The 21881-nt window shown below is 31.5% G+C and overlaps 2 protein-coding genes across 3 annotated transcripts in view; one reads left to right on the top strand and one right to left on the bottom strand.

Annotated features, from left to right (window-relative positions):
- Positions 1 to 21881, bottom strand: part of B9D1_2 (B9 domain-containing protein 1) — a 62289-nt gene that overhangs the window by 28783 nt on the left and 11625 nt on the right. For both annotated transcript variants that reach the window (XM_051211168.1, XM_051211169.1), the window contains exon 2: positions 5373 to 5568. The gene's annotated coding sequence lies outside the window, so the exon portion shown is untranslated. The remainder of the gene's footprint in view (positions 1 to 5372; positions 5569 to 21881) is intronic.
- Positions 2045 to 16590, top strand: MS3_00003392 (uncharacterized protein; the record flags this gene model as incomplete). The annotated part of the gene is made up of 2 exons (XM_012944050.2): positions 2045 to 2418; positions 12642 to 16590. The coding sequence occupies exon 2, from the start codon at positions 12865 to 12867 to the stop codon at positions 16588 to 16590; it is 3726 nt and encodes a 1241-aa protein (XP_012799504.2). The 5' UTR covers positions 2045 to 2418; positions 12642 to 12864.

Raw genomic sequence — 21881 nt, 5'->3', positions numbered from 1 at the left:
ACTTATTGGGACATTACAAATATATTATTTCATTTATAACAATCTACCCAATCCTCAATTTATTCGAAATTACCAAGTTAAACCTTGCTAATGATACCTACAAATAAGCCATAAAGGACATTAGTAGAAGTATAGTAGTTTTTCAGTAAGTGTAAATGTTGAGAGTAACTACTTATGTCAGTGTAATTTACTACTGTGTAGTCTTTTCGTTAACATATGACTAAACCTTTAAACTTTTGACCACAGATCTGTCACTCACCTGAGCCAAGTATTATTTCAACACACAGCGGAAGAGTTTACTTTTAAAAACGAACCGCTTGCTTATCAAAATATTTTAATGTTATTCCATTCTGTATAAAATAAGAACTGTATTATTTAAACTGAAACAATAAAGAAATCCAGCTGTGTGAACTTTAACAATGAAACATTTATATGACTTTTGTCTTTTCTCAGCTAGCCGCCTTTAGGTACCTTATGTAATTTGATTTCAATGTATTTCCCAAAACAATAGTTGTTTACAGAAGTAATCAAATGCAAGAGAACATTTATGTACACAATTTATACTGTTTTCAGTTGGGTTCGAGTACAGTTTACAAACAATATCTAAGGATTATGAATGATAGAGAAAGTTTTTTAAAAATCATTTAAAAGTACGATTTTCCTGAACTAACTAAGCACTGAGTTCGAATCCCTCATGCGGGATCGTAGATGCGCACTGCTGAAAAGTCCCACAATAGAACGAAACGGCCGTCCAGTGCTTCCAGGTTTCCAGCGGTGGTCTAACATCAATCGGTTCATGATCTCAATCAAAAACTTAATAATCTACATAACCTTTATACTGATATTTTGTAAAAGCTTTAGGAAACTTCTATGAACCTTACTAAGATTGCACATGCAAACATTTTCATGGAACTTATTACTGTTATAGGTAATCTGACTGCTAAATTTGGAAACAATGATTCATTACAGTGACTAGTTATCTTATATTTCATCTTTATCACTAAATTAGGTTACACCATTTTCACAGTAAGTATACAGATAGTTTAATGCAAATTATCCACTAATAACTTGATTATGCTTATTTTCTAAAAACGTCTTTATTTTACTGTCTATATTCGATATTTGAGATTATCTAACATATGAATATGAAGTTTTACTATTAAAGTGGAATATGAAAGCTTAAAGTTACATTCTATACTGAATTAAGAACAATGTGTTACACTCAAGAATTAAAAAAAGTAATTCATACAATAACATGATGTCAGGGAGAGTTAGAGCAAGCTCAATCGTTGAATTACATCACTAGCAAACAGTACATTGAAAGATTTTACACAGAAGATATGGTTTTAGGGAATGTGGAAGACTCTTAATAGATTATAAAACATTAAGGTTAAATGAATGTTTTGTTTATAATAATAAGCTGAATCTATTTATCTGCAATGTGTTTAACAAATAATTAAAAGCAGCCTTTTAGGTATTATTGGTTCCTTAATTATCTAGTGAACATAAGTAAAATAATCATTGAAAATCATATGATCTGTTGGAAGAAACTTTGGCTTTCCCAACTTTACTATTACTTTCTTATCTGTCTCCTTCCCTAATTCCTGTTCATATCAAGAAAAAAACATGAATGATGTCATATTATGAACATCCAACTAAAGGGAAATATAGAATACTGATCTGTAAATTATGTAACAATTGAAAATGGCAATATTGTTAATAAGCAAAGATTTTATAGTAAATGAAGGAAATAACACAATGGTCAGTGTTCTTAAGACTCACTAACCAATGTTGGTGTTATGCATACGCGCAAAGAATGTAGATATAGAATAATGTAATCTTTGTACACATACATACTTTTATCCTTATGCATATCTACCAAAATTACAGACATATACAAACCATACTGTGAGTATGGGCGTTGACTGTATTATACTTTAGTAAACATTTCATATTGAGTTTACTTAGTAGGAAATCATAATGTTTTGTTAGTTAGTTAGTTAGTTAGTCAGATGGCCGTTTTAAGTGATGTTTGTTGCTGCGTCATTAGCAACCAGCATGGTTATACAAACGGTATGTTTATAAAAGACTTTAACACAAAATCAAGAGTTGGTGAGATAGAAAGAAGGATAGTTTCCTTATCAGTGAAATATAAAAAAAGTTTTCTAATTTTAAGAAAAACATAATCTACTGGATTAACTTTAGTTATGAATAATATTCTGCCTGTGCATACACAGTACTACCTGTTAATCCATACTCAAATCCCTGGAATAATAAGAGTATATTGTTAATTTAAATTGAAGAAGAATACTGTTCAACTATTTTCTTCAGAAACACAGAACATATCAAATTAACCCTTCAAACTCAAATTCAAAAAACAAAATAATCAAATTTACTATTCTTCCAGTAAAACAACAAGTGAGTAACTGTTTAATATTTAAGTTTTGTTGTCCTGTCAAACTTTATGCAAATTGATTTATCCTTTTTGATTCGAGGCTGTGCAAAGTGTGACAGGTTTCTTGAATGCTGGTAATCTCAAGCTTTTGTACGTTAGTAACTACATGGAAAAATTAAAATTGTGCAGAAAAAATAGGATATTAAAAATAAATTAATAATCATTGAATTTTTAACGATTTTCAGTTCATGGTCTGAGTAAATGTATGCACATAAACCTATTAAGTGACCTAAAAAACGTATTAAAGGAAGGATGTTGACAACAATCACAATCGTTACCATAGTAACAACGCAAAATGATGGCCAGTTACGTTTATACACAGAGCCCTACTGAGCTTATATTAATTTATTAATGGTGACATAAAGCTTCAGAGTAAGCTGAAAATAAGAAAAAATGGAAAACCAAAATGATCCATAGAATAATGAGTGAAACATTTTTACAACTTTCATATGTTTATTTTCTTAATTATTCTTTATGAAATTAAGTTTTGTCCTTAAATCAACTGAACATACGATAATATAATGCCCACATATCAAGAAAGTGTTTCAGTGATTCAATTTCGAGTCAGACTGAGTGCCTCACTATTTTAAGGTGATCAGGTTAATCACCTTCATAAGATGTAGGTTTTCAAAGAGATCAAAGAATGAGTTCCAGCTCTCAAAATAATGGTATAATAACTTTGACAATAATGATTGTCAGACTGAATGACAGTCTACTAAAACTTTTCACCCTCATTTTTAAACTGTTCTACAAAAAGGGTTTCCAGATATATGACTCTAAAGAAGTGAAAGAGAAGAAATACAATTTTAATATACCTCACATATTCAGGAAACTAAATATGATCTCCTGAAGCATGGATTACATTTTATTTTACATTTTACAGAATGTCTCAAAAGTTTCCTCTTTATTAGATAATAATAATGATGCCGATTCTCAAGATAATTACAGAATTCAAAGCAATTTAGAAAAAAGGATTAGTTTGATACTAAGTGGATTCAACAGTAAAAGTAGGAATAGTTCTATAAAGTTACTTTTTATTAGCTTCTAGGAATGCAGTGACATCTACATTTTTTTCTAAGGGTAACAAATCCGCAAAATATTTCTCCTACCTTATGGAGTGTTAAGTTCACCTTAGTAGGATTCAAGTGAACATCCAAAATATCAGAATAATTCATTCGAACCGACATAGTAATCATAACTAAAGAGTATAAGTATAAATATAAGGTATAGCATTGCGTTTACAGATCCAATTCTATTTTAAAGGACATCAAATACAGTTGAACTTTTAGGTCAAATGTTCAATCATTCCCTTTAGCGTAGACACGTCTGATGTTTTATCACGGCTTGGATTTTAAAACATGAAAAACATATTGAAAAGTTAATCTACTTGTTTTATTCAACGAATTTTAAAAAATTACTCAGTCATACAGAAATGCCAAATTTTTAGATTGCATCAAAAAACAACTGGTTTATTCAGTATTATGTTTACAGCTCATTACCCTTAAACAGTAGGTGAAAACTCTTGAGTAGCTTATGCTATATTGTATTCTCACAGTTAGCTTAATTCTAGCATTTATTTATTCCATGGGTTATAATATAGAAGTGAATTATAGTTTAAGGCCTATCTGAACTGATTTATGTGAACTTATTTAGGAATCGGTTCTAGATCTGTTTCCTGGTCATTCGTATCTGAAATAAGATTGATGATAATATCCTTAACTGTTGTATTTCAAGTCAATTAGATCTAATTTCTTCTTCCATTTATGAAAAAAAAAACAATTTGGTTGGCTGCAACTTGTAATTAACACGTTCACGGATGAATAATATTGAAAACCAGTAGTAAAAATAAAGATACTTTAAAAGACTTTTCATTTTTTGGGATTATGAAATCTACAGCAGGACCTTGGTGAGCGTGTATAACGTAATGTTTAGTCATTTATTAGGCACATAATAGAAAATTACATTCAACTTGAAATATCCATAACCTCTTTGTCTCCAAAAGGTATTTATAATTTCAGACATGTATAACATAATACACAATGATTGTTCTAGCATATAGCCTATACTAATGACCTTTCGGACCATACTGACATAAGGGGTAAAAATAATAATAAGAGCTTATATATTCATTGCAACCTGAGTCTGTCTGTTATCTGATAACGAGTAGTTTATACATATGTCATTTTACTATGTTATCTAAATATCGAGTAGGATAATGTTTAATGTCAACATGGAATGACAAGAAACTGGCTTTTAACTTGATGTGTGCAATATTCCATCAATTTTTCACGTAAAATCAATCGTCCGTTAATTGAGGTCATTTAGAAATCTTGAATATGCACCATGGTTTTATTCTAGAACAGAAAAACATCATTTGACTTTCACTATTAAGTGACTAGATACAATCAAAGTACTGGAAATTGGATTTCGATTTTCACAAATCAGAGGACAAATGCTTCCCCTAAACCACGACTAAATTATGTAATATATCCGAAGTTTAAGAAATGTAGGATACATCAATTTAATTTCTTTTTAACTACTCTCCATATGCGGCAATACATTCAATCCATTTCTCCTCATATTATTAACAGTAAGGTTTTGAGTTATCCTGTTGTTCACATTATGGACAGCGAAATTTAGTCCTTCATATTAACAGCGGAATAGCCTAAACTCTTTTAGTAACCCATTGAACTCCACATTTCATTAGTCATCGGTACGCATATCCCGGACTAATTTCGTTTGTCTCTTCATATTACTGTTGTATTGTTAAGCTAACTTCAACAACGAAACATACATAGGTGAACACAAAATTTTATTGAAAACGATTTATTTCAGGCGAACTAGTTCAACAGAACAAGAGTAAATGCGATAATCTTTCATGCAAAAGGTTAATTTAAAAACATGAATATATACATACAAATATGTCATAAATTATTCGAACCCGCGTCATCCAGCTTCGTAGTCTGAAACGTTACCACCGAGTTCTTAAAGCCATGGCTGACCTTCTGTAGGACTGAGATATAGGACTGATTTATCACAGTGAAGTACATGCCATATGAAGTCATTTAGACTGCTGTCCATACTGCAGCTTGATCGATAGAATGCAATTAGCACTAAAGGGATAGAAAAACATGATATTGATCAACCAATTATAAAAATCTTGGTCCTACACGAGGTTAGTAATAAGTAGTAGTACAATTACATACTATTTTGCAAAATTTTTATCTATCCAAAAAAATGTAGATTTGTATGTTTGTGTATATCATAAGGCTTGTTATACCTTTACTACTAATGACGTTATGATCGTAAACCTTCAACAAGATTCTACCTAACTAAACTCAGAGGACCAATTAAAAACTCTTTGGGTGTTTGAAACCAAAGTTAATGGGCTCGACTTTTGTTGTGAACATAAAAACTATGTGCATCCAGCTAACGAGTCACCAATAGTAGTAAACACACTTTCTGAATTCTACTACAAGCAAAATATCCATCTATTATAAACATCTCTGTTTCTATTATTTGAAACACCGTAGGAATTCATAGAAGTCATACACCTCAGATATCTCATGGTTTTATGATTTATCATCTCGCAGTTTCCCTGCGGCGCCTCTTGATAAACATTTCATAGTTTGAGAGTAGAAAGAAATTCTAAGGGATAAGGCCTGATAGGTAGAAAAGAGGGATTTGATGTGGTGAGCGAATTGCTCAAATCTTTGAAAAAGGTTAGAACCTTATTTTCCATATTTGTTGAACAGACTAAGTAAATTACACCATCCATCGATAAGTAGTTGAAAAAAGATCGGCCACTATGTTCTTACTGACCCAGTGTAGCGTAGTAATAAAGATTTGTTATTTACTTCGTTGTGTCCATAGCTAACAACAATACAGCCTCAGATAGCAATTTTCCTGGATAGGCCATGTTTCTATACTTATTGACAGATAGGTGTTTCCGATATTAACATCAATGGGTAATGACTAAGTTTTTCATGATTCACTTTAGTGATGGTAAAAGTCAACAAAACAAATAGAAAACAAATCAGAAATAACGCAGAAACTCAAAACTGTGAATCATAGTATTCTCAGTTATGTTTATTGAGAAATTTACAACTTAAAGGAAGACAAAAAGCAAATTCATCTGTGGCAGCCCAGTTGGTTTTTCATATCGTCACGTAAAGTCTCTAGGCGGGATACAGTTATTTCTTAATTTGGGTTAAACAAAATGTTAATGGCCTCACTAATTGATGCTGTGACTTTATTTAGTATTCTAGGTTTAATTTTAGCACTGTTTTGAGCACAGAAAACGCCTACTTATTTGCAAAGTCACCTCAAAAAATGATAAATGTGTTGAGACGGCGATCTCATAGTGTTAAGATTTTGTCTTTTCTTTTGTGACATCTCTCTTGAAATCATTACTCAGATGAAATATTTGGGTTAAAAGTCCTAGAATTGATGTAATTTACACTCAATGAAAAGTCAGAAATATTCGTTCATACATTTGACTTAACCCAATGTGTGTAGTCTTAGAATGTCAGACTTGCCCTTGATGCTTAATATTTAGTAGGTAGAAATACCTTATCAACAAACGAGAATTACTGGAAATATACTAGAACCTGGGAGTTATCTTCTCACACGTTACAGGCTAACAGAATAAATACTAATTTCTTGTTGGCTTTGGCTTGTGAATGAAAACTACATACTTTGTTTGTTCCGTCCTGCCACTTACGCTATGATGTGTCAGTAACCTTATTATTTAGCGAATAAATAACTTCTTTACTTTATCTTCCTTTCATTGTTCCTGTCCAGTTTGTTTTCACTAAACTTAACACTGGAATCAATGTAACAGGTTAATCCAATAGAATTTTATATATATATAAGATAGATTGTGAAGCCATATTCATTTAGCACCACTTTTTGGAATAATTTTGCTGTGTATCACTCAGGACCTGGCACAAAAAACATTCACAAAGGGAACTGTCAAATAACGGTTCAGTTACCCGGAAGCTTGTTTATAACACAAACGAAACAAATATAACTATCATAAGTCTTCAAGAATATGAGATACATCACAATTAGCAATGAATCTTCAGATTCTTTTCACTAACTACAGAGTAATGCTTCTGGAGATGTGTTTAGCTTTTTACTTTTAAATTCAATTAGTTCTTTTACGACTACGTAAAAAGCCTCGAAATAAAGTTTACGAATTTATTTTCAAATGATTTCAGTGCTCGTGAAGACACTGATTGCCTAAACTTTCTTATAATTTCCATAAATACCAATTACATTACAGTCAAGTAAATTATAACTTTTTAAATTATCTGCTAATAATACATTTCTATGTAAAAACTGTCTTATCAAACTGTAACTGTTAAATTATCATTAAAGTCATATTTTAACGGGTAATTACAGTTAACTATTGTTTCTTCAACCTTTCATTAGTTTAATGTGAATTCCTAAACTTAGACTCAAAATAGAGAAAACAGTTTTGTAGATCAGTTGTATACTAATATGGACTAGATAACTCGTACATCTAATAGTAACTTCAATTAACCACTTATTATCAAACGCTTTTTGCCTCTTAATGCTCTATATCTTTATATCAACAAACCCTTATCTGATAAAAAATCCTTTTCAAAGTGGAGCAACTAGTATTACCCTAATTATATATATAAGATGTAATGAAACATAATTCGAATGAATTCGCTAAAACAAATTACACATCTTACATGTTAATGATTAATCTGCTAGAGATAGTTGACCACTATGAAATAATAGAGGTTGACAAATTCGTATATAATACTTCATATTCCCAGTGAACTATACATTCTTTAAAGATTAAGTTATTATCAGTAAACAGAAAATACAAACTAGTTAAATATTGTCATGACGACTACAGTAGTAGTATTCTTGTCTAGTTCCGTAAAAAGCATGCGATTTTATCAGAATTCGAATTTATATCTTGAGCATTAAGAATATGCATAACTATGCTTTATAAAATGTCGAATAAACGTAACATGATCTGATCATTTGTTATTAGTAATAAAATTAGACTGGAATAAAACAGAAAAAGAAAGGTTCACTTCCTGGATAGTTAAAAACGAATCCCCAAATTAATCATTTTTATAAAATATTACATTGTTGATTTCGAAATACCTAATTAAGTTACGTTCATTTGTCTAAAATGTTGTTTGAAAGTAAAGCTTTTAAAATGCTTTCCTAATATGGATTAGTGTCTTTTGAAGGATCGAAGTAAAACCTCAGATAAATAGAAAGACGTTATTCTGTCTATTTTATTAAGTAGCTTGCAACATATGTTTAGCTTGCTCATTAATTTTCCCCTTAAACTAATATGGATAAGAATCATTCTGACAGTTATTTCTCAAGGTGAACTTCCTATAACGTGACGTATTCATAGCTTATCAGTCAAAGAAGCTATGGACTTATCTACTGGATGTTACTTTGCACTAAGTTTTAGCATTTATAGCATTTCTTATTGACTGACATTGAGTAATAGGTGTTTTTACCTATTATAATGAAGTTTCACAGGGTAATTTTCCTTCCATTTTAGCGACATTATTTCATATCTAAGTAAACAGATTCAAGAAATGGTATGAGACGTAAGTCACAATCTCATCTCTATATTGCAGACATAAATAACTAGATACTTTAATAAACTTTAAACTCATTAAATATTGATCATTATAGTTACCGTGACTGAGATTAAGAAAAATGTGGTAACTATGGTACCGAAAGGGTAAATAATTCTAATACTTTTGTAATTGAATAGGAAGACAGGTGATTTATATTACATTAAACTAAGTTCTTATTTATTTTCATATTAGAAATAAGCTCTACTGTCGATTTATTTCAGACAACACTGAAAATGTCAGTGCAAGGTTAGAATACTATCAAATAGCTAATGAACATTTAAAACCCTTTCTGGTACTATACGTAATATATGCAAGTATATCACGAAAAATAACGAAACTATTTTAAAGAATAGTTCGTGTTTTAATGTAACTGTATTTCATGTTCAATATTAAGGGTAATGTGAGCATACGCTGTGTATTTCCCTTACATGTGTTCTAGAGTTGTGATAAAAGTAACAATTTCCTATTGAATCAGTGGTCACAGATTACGTTTACCTACTTAGATTAAAAGCATTTAAGCTTAAAATTTACGACACATCATAAAGTATCTTTAGGATCTGAATGTTCAAACTTATGACTAAAGTATTTAGACGATGAGTTCCAAGCAGACAAGAAAAGTAAATACCTCTGTTTAAAGGTAAAAACCTTGTTTGTTTGTTTTATTGATATATACACTGGTGAAAACCTGTGTTTAAAGTAACCATTATCTCCATAAATACACTGGCAAAAACTTAATTCGTCTCTGTCAAGTATGGAACCACCTTCGAAGTAATTAGTATACCGGACTATTTATTTTATTTGGACAATCGACATATACTACAAAACAAAGTATGCAAAACTAGGAGTGTACATAAACTGCATCACCAAAGTTAGACAATAATTTCAGATAAATTGGACAGAATAATAATAATTATGACATATTTGTGATATTCCAATGACTAAAAGCTAGAATTTTTAACGTCACTTGACCTAGTGTAAGCCACTTCTTCAGAGTAGAGAAACTAATAACCAAACCCATTCAGCACAAGTTTAAATATTAAACAATCCAAACTTATTGAGACATTACAAACATCATTATTTTATTATTAGGAGTGCACGTATTCATCAACAAAAAATAATCCTACTTTGATATAAGACTCTCTTTAACAGTGAGTTGTTTTAATTCATCAGTTCTGAAAACAAATTTAAATACTCGTAAGTCACATTTTAAACAATTTTTTGGTTTAATTACTGTAAATACTATCTGTTCCAAGTACGTGTCTTGTTGACTTGATTGTTTGAGAGTAAACATTTTAATTGATGCCAAAAGACCTTATCTAGCTGGTAACCTAATATATAATTTGTGCCAACCTAATAAATTTTCAATTAATTATCCATAAAATTGTATCCCTAACATAACTTTACATCCGGTAATACAAATAAGCACGTATGCTAATTCGTTTGGTCTTGTTGCTAAAGTCACAACACATTAATCATCTGAAAGTCATTGAACTTGGTCTCTCAGTTCCTGTTCTTGATATAAATTAATTGTGAAATGAATCAGTAGTATAAAGCATGGTAATGAATTGAAATTACAGCAATCCAGATCTGGTAAAAATTCAGTTCCAGATATGGGTGTGTCACACACCAATCTTCATTTGTTAATATTGTTATTAATTGTGAAGTAGACAGGTATTTGTATACTTGTTATTTAACATGTTCACCACAGTCCATTTCCTTGCTTATTTACTCTGTGCACATCTGGTATTTTTTATTGGTTTTCACTTGTATGACTTCTTCATGTTATTGTGATCTTATTAGTTTGATGTAAAAATGTTGTTGAGTAGTAATTAAAGTCGTATGGTCTTGGGCTTATTTTGCTAGACTGAACGCCAATTTTAGGTTTCAATGTACATGATTCTGAGTGACTAGTTTCTTCCGGTTTTCTGCTTGATAGGTTGTTGATCAAACGGTCCAAAACCTCGTTTTCTGATAGAATATGTAGTGGCAGCACCAACTTATGTCGTACATTAGGTACAGTAGGATAGTTCATTGATAAATATAACTTGTAGACCTCAGAAGCAAATTAATTACATCCATAGTAAACTATTTTCATGGAGTATCTATCATATGATGATTCTATTGCGAAAAACTTTAGAGATAGTGATAAATAATAAGTAAGCAACTGTATATCTTCAACTGACAGAAAATAACTTCACAATAATCAGTAATTTAAATAGGACTGAGAGCTAGGTAAAAACTACATTTTCTTAACACTCATTTAGTCGCTGTGATGATGATAAGACTATCGATCCCTTTAATCTGTTGGTCTTCATCGATACGTTTTATGTCTAAAATGTGAGGAGCATAGTTCTAAACTTCAATTGCCCGTCTGATAAGTGAGGCAGTATAATATTACTCCCAACAACCAAGTTCGAAACCACATCACTTGTTCTCATGATGGATTACATGATTTATCTTCTTATTTTATTTTCCCTAATATATCAGGATGAAGAGAATATTCTATAAACTAAACTATAGTTCCTCAATAGTAGTAGTATTATTAATCAGAAATTCTTACATCTCTTACAAGTACTCTTCTGAGTAAGGTGATTCATTGGTAGTTAATTAAATAATTACCAATATCATAAAGCTTTTGCTTCAGCTTACCCGACGTATTGTTCGTTTTCTCAACAAAAGTGGTTATAATTGCACAATAAATGCCGTTCATATAAATGTACCCCCCCAGCAGTACGAGCAATTGAATAATGTGCCTACAAACATTTAGGTTTCTATGAAATAATTCACCACAGAAAGCCAAAACAGAATGATCGCTTGAAAATGACCAACCAACCAAACTGAAATAGTTAACAATATTTAAAACCTTCAGACAACATTTTCACTAAATATTTGGACAACTTTGTTTACACCATGATACTATGAGATCAATATTAACCTATATAATAAGTGTCGCTCATTAATTTTACCATACAAATTTCATAGCAACAGAAATTTTAGCTATGAATGTGTAAAGTTTTCATTTCGATCCCAGAATCTTCTATGAGAGAGCAAGACTTCTCAAACTAAGATCATTCGTCCTCTTTATTTTAAAATCATTAATTTCTCTTGAAATAATAGTTTTTTCTCCATGAAAAAAACAAGTAACTTGCCACCATAATATTAATAACCATTGTGTACTATAGAAATTGACGGTTTAATAAGTTTCCTGATTTTTAATCTCTTACTGTGATAAAAACTTGAAACCCATCAGTGTTGAATACAGAAACTGGATTTCTTCCAGGCTATAATCGGGTAATCCTGCGTGGTTGAAAATAAATCCCATTAGCTAAATGATTTTGTGGATATATAAATATGATATACAACCAAATCCTTCCTTGGACCAAGAGACTTGAAGCAATTTAAAGTAAATCTGAAATATAAACAATTTTTCGTTTGATTCATAGTAGGTCGACAGATTTTGTAGAGTCATTATAAATGCGTGTTTCACTTCTTACAATTTTTCTCCACCAAAGTGCAAAGTAATTCTATTTTCTTTTCAGTTCCAGATTGACAGTGTAAAGCATAACAGAAATCGCCAAGAAGTAACATCGTTCTGGAAAACACTAATTACCAAGTGGATAGGGTTTAGAGTCAGAATTATTCTATTTCTTCACTTATTTCTGCCTAACTTGAACTTTAATAATGAATTTTTTTGAATATCTTCAATATAAATGCTATTACTGTTCAGTCTGTATGGCTTTCGTACATAGTCCTGTTTCATAAATGTCAACAGGGTTTTCTGAGAATCCAATTAGTGATAATGACATTGTAGAATCTAGTCATTCACCTATTGAAGAGACTGATTTCACTCAGCAGTCAACATCACCACCATTAGGAGACAAAACAACACAACCATCAACTCCCCCTCATTCATCATCGCCAATACTACAACCAACAGCAACAATACTAACTGACACACAAGCAGAAATTCAAAAACCGGAAGAAACTCAACCTATTCAACCAGAATTTACTGAGATAATAACAGACAGAAATAAATTAGAGCATTGTGTTCAGTTAGACTCCTCAACTAATTTTGTGTCAAAAGAATCCAGTCTAGATAGAGAAAATTGTGATAACAATATGACGAATCAAGATGACAGAGGAAATATATCACCTAACTGGATACCTGAGCAACACTATAATGTTTATACATGTTCTACTACGACGCCAAGTTCACAAACGGTTTTACGGCTGAAGCAATATTATACGAGTTTAGAAGAGTCAACAAAGCCATGTGAAACTAAACTTACAGAAACGAACAATAATAATAGAAATAGTCGTAATGGAAGATCACTTCGCAAATTAAGACGCAATACATTTGACAGATCATCACACCGATCAAACTCAAAAAATAATGGAGAACAAGCTGATCACATCGAAAACTTCAGTTCATTTAAAGATGAAAAGGTAAATACATCTGTAGAAGAAATGCGTAAATTGTTTGAATCTGGTCGCTTTACCGATCATAATAAAAAACAAACGGTAGCTGAAACAGTAGTGACATCAAAAGAACAAAATGAGAAATCTAATGATTTAAATAGTTCCAAACCATTTAAAGTGATCAAATCACTTCCTGAGAATACCGTAGAATTTCATTCGCGTCCGCCAAAGTTTCGGACTCCTAGTCCTAAACCTTTTAATCTACCGACACCACCTCCACTACCTCTACCACCAGCTATTGAATCCGTCAACAAATCTTATGAGATTAATGGTGTTACTAACAATAATATAAGTAGTACAAATAAAGTAAGGAATAAAATGAAATGTAAAAATAAAAATTATTCATCCTGTTGGAGTCAACCTGCTAAGCCAATATTATCAATGAGTTTACCATTTCGCTCACGATCTTTGGCGATTGACAGGAAATCAGACCTAACTCATGGTAACAGAGGAGGTTCTTTATCTCGTTATCGTGCTTGCTCAATTACTCAGCGATCACTATCACCATTACCCAATACACTATCCTTTAAGGATGATCAGATTGATAAGGCAGCTAAAACTAATTTCTCAAAATCTTCAGATTTAAAATGTTCGAGATTAAATAATTTTACTGACACTAATACTAAGAATACAGAGTTCGGAAAACAGGAGTCTAATCACTCTACAGTCCATTGTAATGTTTGTAATGTCAAGCCTGATCAAATCGTTTGTATGAATCCTTCATCTACCGATGGTGTGTATGTTAGATCTGCTGTAGTCTATGAGCGTGTGAATGGAAAACCTCTTTCGAAGGAGCCCAAAAACTTCATTACGACGTATGTAGTATCTAAGTGGCCAAGTCCAAGTCAAGCAACTGTTCAGGCTACAAATTTATGGGTTGCAGAACAGTCTCTGCAACAATATGACCAGAGGTTGCCTACACCTTACAGAACACAAGCGTTGTCAAAACTCAATACTACAGCTCAATCTAGTGAGTCGAAAGAAATCCAGTTATATCATAGTAGTCCAGTCGATAATCTAGCCAAGCCGAAAAAAAATACTATGCAGCAAAAAGATCGGAGTTTGGTAGTTCAGCCAAGAATTAAATTTGATCAGCATGATCATACACGTACATTCACTCATACTAGGAATAGATCTTTGTCTCCACAACCGTTACCCACTCCACCTTCAACTGAATTACACCCACATATATTACGTTGTACTAGTGGTCAGTGCAGTCCATCCCATCAAAGTCGTATATCCCAATCTTTCGTGGATAAACCCAATAATCTAGATAAAGTGCAACGATCAACATATCACAGACCTTATTTAAGTCGTTCGTGGTCAGTAAAATCACTATCCCCACCACCACCTTTCCGAAGTCAGTGGCTTAGTTCTATGAGTGCATCAAGAAGCAGACAGAAAATATTTGATAAATTTCACAGTTTAACACGTGATATGCATCCCAGAATCAATGCAGAATCATTTTGTAAACATCATAGAGGTCGGGAACCAAACCGAATAATAAACTGCACCAAACACAGAAGTTGTATTGAGTCATACCGCAGGGAAAGCGCAAGACGTTTACGAAACCATGAAAAGAGGGATTGGGTAAAACGAGCAGAAGAAATCAGTGATGATAGACAAAAATACCATGAACTTAGAGGAAGTTGGTCGCCACCAGTTATGCGAAGTCCACCAAGTGCAACACCAAATAATATGGAGGAACGTACGGAGAAGGAAATTCAGCGATACATAAGACAGCATTCCCCCCCAGCTCGGTCCCCTCGTGTCTCAATTCCTAGGTATTCATCTTATTATCCACAAGAATATGTCAAATCGTTAGATAAAGGCATACAGTGTGACAGTGTTGAAGCAGGAGGATGTGCGTATCAAGCAATTGATAAGTATGCTGATGACTGCATAGACACTACCCCAATCGCAGAAGATTTTGATAAAAAACGTGCATATTTTGAAGAGTTGATCAAAATAAATAGAAACTTAGCTCAGTGTTCATTTTGTTCTGACTGTTATCACTGTTCACCTGGCCAAACACCAAAGCTTAGCGCCTATTCAAGCTGGGACTCTGAAATCAATAATTTAAACAGTCAGAACAATTTAGTCACAAAACGAGATTTCTACTCTAAAGACCAGCCAAGTCACTACCAATACAATCGTCACCAACAAGAAAATCACTACGGAAAACATCATCAACGACATATTAGCCATTTTCAAAAGCCTAACAAAAATTCAGCTTATAATTGTCACGAGTACAATCATAATCCTTATCCTGGTACAAAACACCATTATAACATTTACGGTACCAATAATAATAATCACCACTTTGCTCTGGGTGAACCTCAACAGTATGCTTCCAATACATATTTACCTTTCGAAAATCCGGCCTCTGTAGAGCATGATACAAATTATTCCCATTTAGATAAAACTTTAATGAACCAGCCCACCGTTAATTCAATAAAACATGACTATTACGCAAAGGCTATTAACGCTATGCCTAAAGTTGCCCCAAACCCACCTACGTACAGTAATAATAATGATAATAGTAACTTTTACAACTATCAAGAACCCTATGAATCATTTGTCAGATATCGAAATATTTCTCCGTTACGTATAGAGCTAGAAGATTCACCAAACCCCATTTCACCATATAATAATCAGTTTATGACTCAGCGCCCCCACAAAATTCGGAAAACAATTCATTCACCACCGTGCAGATTTGCCAATTATACAGCAAATGAAAATTACAACTTATCAAATTACCAAGAACATGAAAAACAACGAGGTGAATCTTTAGAAAGTTTACATTGTGAACAGAATGAATATATAGACGATCAGCCAAAATTTTATGGCAGGGTAAAACAAATTGTTCAAGCACTTGATAAACAAGCTGTAGAGTACAATTCACGTATTGATTCAGTTGAGTCAATAACTAGTCCTGATAGACATCAACCATTAAGACGCAGTCACAGTGATCGTTTCTCTTATTTTATGCCAAGAACATCATGGTAACGTAAAAAAAACTGGAATAATTTGTTTTATTATCAGAAAGTAGAATAACGCTAATTATCAAGAATTTTTCATTGAATGAATTAACCTCAAATAAGAACATATATTTTCCTCCGTATACGTTATTGTTATTCTTATTTAATCTTTAATATTTTCTAACTTAATATTATTTAAGAATGACAAAGCTAAATAATAATAATTCAGGAATTCTCTAACTGTTAACATTAATTTTATGTTGATTGTTTAGTGTTTACTATTTAATATTTTTTATTAGTTTTAATTAATCAATAATTGGAAAGTTATTCAGTGATATTTTGTTCTATAACTGAGAATAATCTAATTGATACCTAAAAGGAAATAGTTTATTAGCAACTAATAATCATTAAGCTATGGAGAAAGCGTTGATCATTTTAATATGCATTTAATAATTATTAATTATGTTGACTAATTTTCTTTATTCATTTTCTTTGGTGTTGCTTTACTGATAAAAGTCTTTCTAGTTATTGACTTTGTTTTTCTTAAAACGAAAAGAAGGAAGAAGAAGAAGAAGTAAAACTTTAATAGAAAATTGAGAACCGTAATTTTATTTGAGAATCAAAAACATAGATGTGGAACTATGCATGAAACTGTTATCTCAGCATCCAAAACTAACTACTAATTATTAACTTAGATACATGATATATTCCAGCAGTTATGAGTCTTTTTCTTTCGTACATGTAAACTAAAATATCTGTATTTAGTAAAGACTTAGTGTACCTGCTTAAGCCTAAAATCACTTGTAGGTATTATATAGTTTAAAGAGTAGATTCAATACCAGCACCTTTTCTCTATTCACTATCATGTTAAGAATAGTGATTAGTTAAATACAATCATAGAATATTTTCATCTGTAAGAGCATCTTTCCGAACCAATATGTTATGACACATTAACAAATTACGAAGAAATATTTGTAAATTCAACAAAAAATCAAATAAAAATGACTTTAAATACAAGTTTACCAAATATTCAATGTATATTTAACTCACGTCTTTCTACTTTAAATTGTCTTTTATGCTAGGCTTCATCAGTTTTTCCTAGACTACCATAACAGAAATATACTGCATTTTTCCCTAGTTAACTTTAAAATAGCTAAGTATGAATAAATAGTTATTCATTATTTTTAACAACTGAAATATGTGCAATGTGCTTTCCAGGCAGTTTTCAAGAGATCTAAGAATTCATATTTTTGAAAATCTCAAGTAGAACGTTCTCAGACAACCTCATCGTTTTCTATTTTCAATGGTTTGCTACAATTTATAGTATAATGCTCAATTCCTTTCGTCTGGTAAGCTTAAGCATCTGGATTTTAGTGTTGGCAATAAGCTCATTATGGCATTGTTAATTACTATGGAATGCTTCTTTACCAGATTTATGTAAATGATCTATATCATTTACAAAACGCACAATATTTATGTCAATTGTGGAGAATATCAGTTCTGGTTTATTAGTTTATTCGAAATTAGATTTTGAATGTGAATGTGTAGACCAGGCAGTAAATTAACCTTATAACATCGCTTTAATAGCATGCATCTAAACGGTCTATCTCTCTGCAGAATATTACAAAGACATCAGTAGATTGTATTTGAGGATAAAATTTAAATCCAGTTCACAATTTCTAGTTTCTGCATAAGTATATGTATACGAACTGAATTATAACGAATACAGTCTTCCAAGCTAACAATATTAATAAACATGGTGAATCAGTTTTATTGATGACATAAAGTAGTTTGTAATTCTCTAACAAAATCCAAAATCCTTCCATATATTTGTGATCAAACCAACACTCTTGATAGACATCATCCAACAAATCCTATCCACCTCTTTTAAGATAAATCTGTTTACTTGTATAATGCTTTAAAGACTATAGTACATTGCACTTTACCAAATGGCATAAATGTCAAAAACTGTTATCCACAATATGATAAAAATGAGCAAACCCATCATGTTATAGACATAATATTGTTATTTATCACTACGTCAAAGAATACGAACAACTGAACTAATTTTGCTAAGTCATGATAACACACCGAATTTGTCAATTTTAGTAAATTCTAAACGGTTGTATTTGTTATGTTCATTGTGAATTTTTCAGGCTCTATCGCTTTTATTCTCAATGAGATAGTTTTCCTTGACAATTTTATTTTTATACAAATCCATAAACAATCATTGAAAGTTTGAGGAGGGCGTTTGTTTTTTACTGCTTTGTTAATCAACATCCACCTTCAAATGTTTATACTCGACAAAACAAAGCTGTTGCAACGACTACACTATTTTTTTTAATTTAGACTAAATCTAACAAATTCACTGTCGATCATCGTAAAGAAATAGATAATCTTAAACGATGATTACTCACAAAACTGGAAAAATATATTTACATTACCTAATTGGATTGTAGCTTTAGAAATAAGTAAATACTGAAATACAGGAAACACCTTACTAGTTCGAGATTTCCCGTCAAAAATGAAACAGAATATTAGCTTTACCATAGAAAATTAAAAGTTCTAATTTTGCACTGTTTGCCGTTCCATAAAATATGTTATCGAGAGCTTATAGCTAACACATAAGCTGCCTTGATTTCGAGTACTATGTCATACCCACATGAGTTATTCTAGATTTCGGACAGACCGATTAAATTATTACTCCTGAGACAATGTTCACATACATATTGGCAAGGTCAAAATGTATTTAGCTTATTTTTGTCTGACTATAAATGATGCTTTATCAAATTGTGTTAGTATGCTTGTTATCTCCATTTCACTTTCCAGATTCTGGTCTCCATGTCCGTCTGTTAAAATGAGTGCATGAAATAAACTCATCAAACTTAATCCGTATTCGTCGTCGCTCAAATAAAGTTAGCATAGGTGTAGTATACGGAACCGAACTACTGATTTACATTCATGGAGTATTCAATCGTTCATCTAAATCAGAGCTACATCAACGGGCCACTAAAATACAACAAAATTATTCCTATTTTAATTACCTCAAACTATCAGTAAGGTAATTACTTTGACATGGATATTACTCTGATTGATCCGAATCCTGCTTAGTGACTTAAAAGTTGTTTGTTAGTATACGGCGACAAACATGTTGCGTTAGTTTTAGTTATTAACTTTTGTTTAGAAAAGACCGACTATCTTCGACATCAAAAAAAATATTTGACGGAGTATTTTCAATTGATGAACATATAGTTAGTGATAAAATGAAACATTACATTCAACGTAATACTACTTGCATCACATTATCAACTATCCATATAACGTATATTGTATCACAAAATGTGAAGACAGTTAAGTTGAAAAATCTGAATAAATACTAATGATACAACAACGAGAGTGAAACATTATTTAAAAGTGAAATATAATGGTCTGAATAGTTGAACTAACACCCAAAAATTAGTTATTTTACCTTTAAGAGTTCTCATGCTCTTATCTCCAAATTATAATAAACCAGAGGAAATAATGATCTAAGTGCTAGTTCATATAATGTACTGCATAAATTCTGAGAATTCCAAAAGTATTAGATATGACAACATTGAACCAGAGATTGATTGTTTCATAACCAAAGATCTAGGCTATTCAAAATCAGTCTTTTCTTATTTATAACTGTATGTTAAAATAATGTGTAATGGTAGCAGTAATATTTTAGTTGACCCCCAGTGATGCAGAGCTTTCAGTACCATTTTGATCTTTTCCATTGTGAACTGAGAATGTAAAGTTGGTAATCTTATATGAGAATTTTGATTACCTGGAAATATATTCAGACATTATCAATAATTTTAGCAGTTAAATTCCATTAGATGAATTAAATGATTTACCCAAATCTGTACACATTTAACTTATGAAGTTCAGTGATCCTAAAGTAAGGAGTTCGTAAAGATCCGGCATTTCACTAAACTGGTATCAAAAACGAAATAAATTTATTTTTGCAGTAGATATGGACAGAATAGTAAGAATTCAAGCAAATAATCAAAGAAGAAGGTAATGACTGAAAAATCTACCATGTACACTTGTGACTTAATGATGGTTAACAAATACAGTAGTGTTATATAAATCATCTAACAACTAGGAATAAAAGTTTGTAGTTTATCCATTTTACAATAACAGAATAGTAATTGTTGAATTTTATATTATAGAAAATGAAGTAAAACAGTGTTGATAGTCATATATGATTGAGATCATGAACCGATTGATGTTAGACCACTATTGAAAACCTGGAAGCACTGGACGGCCTTTTCGTCCTATTGTGGAACTCCTCAGCAGCCCCGACCCTGTTTGCGGGATTCGAACCCAGGGCCTTCAGTCTCGCGCGCAGACGCTTAATCTAAGTAGTCCCACAATAGAACAAAACGGCCGTCCAGTGCTTCCAGGTTTTCAGAGGTGGTCCAACATCAATCGGTTCATGGTCTCAATCAAGAACTTAATAATCTTCACAACCCTATACTGATAAAAAGTCATATTTATCAAGGGAAAAAACAGATATCCAAAGAAATTAGCAACAATTGTTGCAGATAAAGTTACCAATTAAACAAAATTTGAAGAAGTTAAAATCAAAGAACATAAAGAAACGATATAATCTACTTACTGATCAAGAATATTCATCGGAAGATTATTTTCACTCATGATGGTTTATAACTGTCAACAACTAGAGTATTATTGAAAGCTCTTCTCGAATACTATCATTTCAGTAAATTGGTTCATCTTTGAGCTAATAATGACTAGGGGTTTTGTTTAATACTGTCATATCTAATAAGATGTTCAAGAGCAATATCAACTTTCACATCGAAACAATTTTATATCATAAGTCATCACGATTTATTGTGCAAACTCAAAACGAATTTCACAATTCATTTTGATTAATTTAAGGTTATATCATAAGTGAAGTTCCAACTTAAGCTTTTAATATATTAAATCATTGTCTAACGAAGTCATTTACTGAAGCAACACAAAACTATAAATAATCGCTTTTCCAAATAGAATTATTATTTGTTTTAGACACATTATCTTATTCATTTATTCCCCTTTGGTATGTCTACTACTTGAGTCCGTCTACCTTCAGCTGACGTTGATGATAAATTTAGGGTCAACAAGTAAAAGATCCTTGAAGTAATGTTTCTCAAAATATATCTTTCCATTTCCACTTGTTCCGTAAACATTCTCAGTCTTAAAGCACTGACAGTTATTTCATTTTAAGAATTCATCATTATAAAGTATATTGTGAAATTGTAATAAAGCTACTTATATTTGAAATAAACATTC

Source organism: Schistosoma haematobium, chromosome ZW (genome assembly GCF_000699445.3).
Source record: "Schistosoma haematobium chromosome ZW, whole genome shotgun sequence".
Classification (NCBI taxonomy): Eukaryota; Metazoa; Platyhelminthes; class Trematoda; order Strigeidida; family Schistosomatidae; genus Schistosoma; species Schistosoma haematobium.
Note: the sequence above shows the minus strand (reverse complement) of the source record. Positions and strands in the feature narration are given on the sequence as shown.